Source organism: Carassius gibelio, chromosome B21, assembly GCF_023724105.1.
Source record: "Carassius gibelio isolate Cgi1373 ecotype wild population from Czech Republic chromosome B21, carGib1.2-hapl.c, whole genome shotgun sequence".
NCBI lineage: Eukaryota > Metazoa > Chordata > Actinopteri > Cypriniformes > Cyprinidae > Carassius > Carassius gibelio.
The window spans coordinates 24,863,936-24,870,072 of record NC_068416.1 but is presented as its reverse complement, the minus strand read 5'-3'; the positions used below and the strand labels follow the sequence as shown (position 1 = coordinate 24,870,072).

The 6,137-nt window shown below is 31.5% G+C and overlaps 1 protein-coding gene across 1 annotated transcript; it reads left to right on the top strand.

Annotated features, from left to right (window-relative positions):
• The first annotated feature begins 2,572 nt into the window (after window positions 1-2,572).
• LOC127985401 (urokinase plasminogen activator surface receptor-like) lies at window positions 2,573-4,125 on the top strand. The gene is made up of 5 exons (XM_052587404.1): window positions 2,573-2,718; window positions 2,793-2,912; window positions 3,158-3,289; window positions 3,556-3,663; window positions 3,782-4,125. Exons 1-5 carry the CDS (start codon window positions 2,670-2,672, stop codon window positions 3,970-3,972), a joined length of 600 nt encoding a protein of 199 aa, XP_052443364.1. The 5' UTR covers window positions 2,573-2,669; the 3' UTR covers window positions 3,973-4,125.
• Window positions 4,126-6,137: the final 2,012 nt, after the last annotated feature.

The window sequence follows — 6,137 nt, the reverse complement described above, 5'->3', positions numbered from 1 at the left end:
CTATGCTGATGATACCCAGATTTAAATAGCCTTATCTCCAAATGACTACAGCTTCATTGACTCCCTCTGCCAATGCATTGATGAAATTAATAGTTGGATGTGCCAGAACTTTCTTCAGTTAAACAAGGAAAAAACTGAAGTCATAGCATTTAGTAACATAGATGAAGTGTTCAAGGTGAATGCATAACTTGACTCTAGGGGTCAAACAACTAAAAATCAAGTCAGGAATCTTGGTGTGATTCTGGAGACAGACCTTAGTTTCAGTAGTCATGTCAAAGCAGTAACTAAATTAGCATACTATCATTTCAAAAACATTGCAAGAATTAGATGTTTTGTTTCCAGTCAAGACTTGGAGAAACTTGTTCATGCCTTAACTTTAACAGAGCACTCAGATCATTAGGATCGAGTCAGTTAGAAATACCAAGGGTTCACACAAAACAAGGGAGTTCACCTTTAATCACTATGCCGCCCGCAGCTGGAATCAGCTTCCAGAAGAGATCAGATATGGTAAAACACTAGTCACATTTAAATCTAGACTCAAAACTCACCTGTTTAGCTGTGCATTTATTGAATGAGCACTGTGCGATGTCCAAACCGATTGCTCTGTATATTTGTACAGTGCATATACTGTATATTTACGTATTCACTGTATTTTAAGTAAAATCATTTTCTATTTTTAACTGTTTTAAATTCATTTGAAATAAGTCCATTTTAAAATAATTTCCAAAGTTTTAAAATTGCTTGTTTTTATTTTTGTATTATTTTTCTTCATGATTATTTAACTTTCTTTTAGGTTAAGCATTTTGAATTACCATTGTGTACGAAATGTGCTATATAAATAAACTTGCCTTGCCTTACCTTGCCTATCTGTAATTTAATTTATACAATAAGAAAAAAAATTCATTGATGCATCATACTTTTTAGTTCATGCCAATTTACTTTAAATGGGCAAGTAATCCAGCTGGTTGACTCATGTATCTGCTTAGTGAATGTTCATATGAAAAAAAAAAACACTAAAAGTTGCAAATGTATTTCTTAGTATGATTGTTAAAGGGTTAAAAAAACATTAACAATCTAAGATTTAATATTTATTTTAATGTTGAAACCTTTGTACCTTACCTCTAAGTATATGGTGACTGTTAGTACTTTAGAGTAGTAAAATGTCCCCTTAAGGTACTACTGTGAATCTTACAGTGGTAAATAAGGTACCCTCATTTTAAGGGTACTGCCCCAGTGACAAGCTGTTGTTCTCCTAAAGGTACAAATGTTGCACATTGTTTTCTGAGAGTGTCGGTTGGCAGATGAGATACAGATCTTATAAAATATATATGAACTTATGAAACAGAAACCTGATTCAAAATTTGTGGGGGATTTATGAGAAAAGGAAACCTTTGGTTATCGTGGAACAGGATGTTTCATGTCCCAACCAGTGTGTGTGGATGCAGTTAATAAGGAATTCCGCCTGTTGTAATCCTTCACCGAAGTTGCCCAACACTGCTTTAGGGGATAGTTCATTTTAACAATATTGTATGCTGTATATATATATATATATATATATATATATATATATATATATACATATATAACATTCCATCCTCATCAAGTTAATACTGAAATCATTCGATAAACTAATTTTCTTCTGCAGAATATAAAAAGATACTTTTACCCTCTACGGTATGCAGTATGATAAAAATGAGGAAAAAAATATTTGTTATGTTTTTCCTGCTTAAAATTGGACACTATAACATCAATAAATATTTTCATTATTCTTATGAATACATTAATAAAATGTATTTATTTTTTAAAAGTTGGTTGACTCGAGAAAAATTCTACCATAATTGATAAATTAAAACATTTGTCATTTTCATGCAGAAACAAAATAAATATATTTATTGAAAACAAATTTCTTTAACCAAACACTCCTACAAACAAATTGATCTACTTTTTAATGTATTGCAGATCTCATATTTAATACATATTAACATTTCATATGCAGCTATTGCTCTCGGGAAACATTGTACCATTGTGGATCAAAAGTATAATCAAACTATCATATCTGTTATCATACCAAAACATTATATTCAGTGCTGTTTCAAAGTAAAAAGTAAAAATCATCATATCCTATATGCACCTTGCAAAGCACATATACATAAACATGAACGCATGCACGCACACACGCACACACACACACATGCACATGCATGTAACGTCTCCTGAAAGCTGATGAAGCAATTTCTTTTAAAAAAAAATTCAGATATAGTAAGTGAATTACTATTCTTACAAATGCATTATAAATGCATTTGCATTTCTATGAGGCACATGGCATTACTAGAATGTTGGGGTCCAAACAACACTGAACCCATCTTCTTTTGGGTTCCACAGAGGATAAGTCAAACAGGTTTGGAAAAAAACACCAACAGCTAACGACAGAATGTTAATTTTGCAGTGAACTATCCCTTTTAAGATGGTTTGTTTCAGCAGACCTGTACATTCCATGTAATTCCTTACTCCTCCCTTAATAATTAACGAGCAAGTAAGTGATGCAAGCTGAAGTTTCATTTTCTAGAAATGTTCTATTAAGCTTTCATTTCTCATGAAGACCCTCCTATTTGAAAAGCTATAAAATGAGCGCTGAAACAGACATTATTTCATTCACATCCTGATCGAAGATGGATCTGCAAATCTCAGCTTTTCTTCTGTTCCTTCTTTTCACTGCAGGTACAAAGACAAATAGTGTTTGTACTGATATCGGTTTCAAATACAGATTATTGATATCTCTCTTTGTTTTAAAGGACACTCTTTCAGCTGTTATGAGTGTATGGGTGTGACGGGGTCGTGTTCAGATCAGACGGTAAAAACATGTCCCAGTGGATCTTACAAGTGCATGAGTACAACATCTGTGGTACAAGCTGGTAAGTCCACAACGTAACTTCTCAAGGAACTGCTGAATTCCTCACAAAATGTATGTTTGCAATCACAGATTATTCTATTTAGATCTCTGCTATTGAATTTGTTTCTCTCAGATTATAACATTATAATTTTTATAAAAATTTAATCATTATTTGAAACAAGAAATTCTACATTTTGACATTTATAAATATATTTTCTGTCAAAATAATGTGTTAAACTGGTCTTTCTTGCATCATTCATGTTTTAGGTGACATCAACGGTAAAACAAAGATGAAAACCTGTATTGCTGACTGTCCAAGTGGATCCATCAACTTTGGTTTAGTAAAAACATCTATTGCGTGCTGTAACACAGACCAGTGTAACGTCCAAGACGCTCCAGGTATCGTACTCTACTGACCAAATGCAAATAAGTTTATTTTTCTTACAAAGGACATTCAATGACATTCCATTCAGGAAATAAAATGCAGAGTGTGCCTTGTAATTTATGAATAGATTGAGTGGAGCAGCTTACAGAGTGTTAATTCATTAGATGTTATATATTGTAAAGAAAAAAAATGATATATATATATATATATATATATATATATATATATATATATATATATATATATATATATATATATATATATTTGTTTTATCCTGTAGATCCTTCCAGTGTCCCCAATGGAAAAACGTGTTACTACTGTGATGACAAGAGCTGCTCAAACATATTGAAGTGTTCAGGGATTGAAGACCGCTGCATTAAAGCATCCGGTGAGAATCTGCAAAAGAAACAAGTTATTTTATCTCTCTTATGTTTTAGCATTTGATACAGATAACAAATACCAATTTAATATCTTGAAAAAATCTCTCTTTTCTTTCTTTTCATCAGTGACTTTCGGTGGCCAGTCAATGGTTATGAAAGGCTGTGTCTCTAAATCTATCTGTGATGCTGAATCCTCGGTTAGAGATGTTCAGGAAGTCTCATGCTGTGAGGGGAATCTGTGTAACGGTGCTCAGAGCGTCTCTCAGAGCTTCCTGTTCCTCTGCTGTTCTCTGCTCTCCTTCATCCTGCTGCACTGAATCCAGCAGATCTTCACATCTACAATCAGACACACTGCACTGAATATAGAAAGCTTGTATTTTCTCTGTACAATGCATCTTTTGTGTCCTGGTATGTATTTTTTTTTTTTTTTTGATGTGACATTTTTTTAAATAAAATACTACATTACCTCTTTTCTGCATTCATATTTTATATAGCTTGTTATACTTCAAAAAAATCAGAAATATTACAGAAATGAAAATACAAACTCGTTATTTACACAACAAAAAAGTATGATAATTATTCAATAATGCAAACAAGATTTGCATTATAGATAGGTCATGAAAGCAATAATAGGAAATTTAAGCTACATTGAGAAGTAACATTTAAAATTAAAGTAAGTTTATTTTTCACTCAATACATTTTTTGTGTGCAACCAGCATGAAAGGTCAAAAGTATAACTTGATACATCATGTGATCCACTACTGGAACTCTCTGCACTTGACTCGTTATAATATTAAATGTTACATTTTATTTTTTGTGCCCAACCCCCCAAATATATATTTATTACCATTTGTTCGTACAGGTTAAAAATTACAACAACAGACTACATATAATATTCAACATTTGAAAAAAATGTACAAGAACATTTGATAGCATAAGGCCGGATGGATGAAGGCATGAACTGATCTCCAAAAATGAGAAAGTCTGAATATGTCTGTCAAAATACTGAAAGTAATTTACAATAACAAACTTGATGATTGTGACCTAGAAACACATGAATTTTCTTGAATTCATGTAAAAGTTTAATATCGGTTTTCTAACTCAATTAAAATATACTTTAGAGAAGGATATATATTATTTAGCAATATACTCTGCTCTGGCCCTCGTGTACTGTCCGAAAACAGGTGACTTCCTCTATTGTCCGGGTCAAAATTGACCCGTATTGGATTCAATGTAGTTCCACAAAAATTACGACATGAAAATAAAAAATATATATACAATCAACTACAAACAATAAACTTTTAATATCAATACTTTTCATACATAACAAAGAATTAATATCTGAATTTATGATTTATATAAACCTTTTTATCCACTACTTTTGACTGCCACTCCCGTGAGATGTTTGCGATTACACATATTTTAACAATAATATCTGGGTCTAAAGCTAAAGTAATCTTGACAAACTATATATCATCTGAAAGGACTGGACTCTAGTTTTCATAGAAATGAAAGAGCAATAGATAAATGACAACAGATTCTCCATTTGTGATTTGGTGCCAAATGTTTTTATGTGTTTTAGAGGTTGAATTAATATCAAATATCAAAGTTACTACCCAAACTATTTCTGAATAGGATGTCTACTTCATAAATATTTAGAAAAGTCTGAAATAGATTGTTTAGAACTCTCAAACAATAAAAAGGAATCTCAAAACTTGTTCAGATGACCTTAAATCTGTGGTTTTATAACAATTTTAATTGGAAAAGTCACTTTTATGTCTATGCTCAAAAAGTGGGACTTACAGTTAAAAGGTTAATCAGTTTTGTTTTTACAAACTTTGAAATTAAAAAAGTTGCTAAACTCATCGAGACACTGACACTAGGATGTACTTCAGGACTAGAGTTGAGGAGCTCTGACATTCAACAAAGGAATCTGTTGTTGTGTCTGTACAGATCAGTGTATAGAAACTGTGTATGCATGTTCATGTCCCAAAATTAGGAAAAAGTAACAAAATGTCAAGAAATGTATTCAATAGTATTTCAGATAGACTGAAAAAAATTGAAGATAGCTCATATTTATCATCTGTGGCTATCAAAAAATCTAACCAATAAAAGTTATTATTCTGGGTCTGTAAAGTTGCCTTAGAACATTAAAAAAGGCGGGTCAAATTGACTCAGGGACAGTACGAATTTAATTAATTTATGTTTTTGTATCATGTCAAAACACATCAGTATATTGAAACTTTGCATGCACTTCATGACCTTAAATTAGCAAAACTCACAAAATTTCAAGATAGATTGAAAAAGGAAATTATAGCTTATTTTTACCATCTTTGGCTTACAAAATATTTTTCTGTATTTAAAATAGTATACATCAAGTTTATTTTATTAAGTAGGCTATACTTAAGTAAATTTCAAGTATATATATTTTAAGTATACTTTACGTAGAAAGTATACACATATCATGGTTCTAGTAGTATAC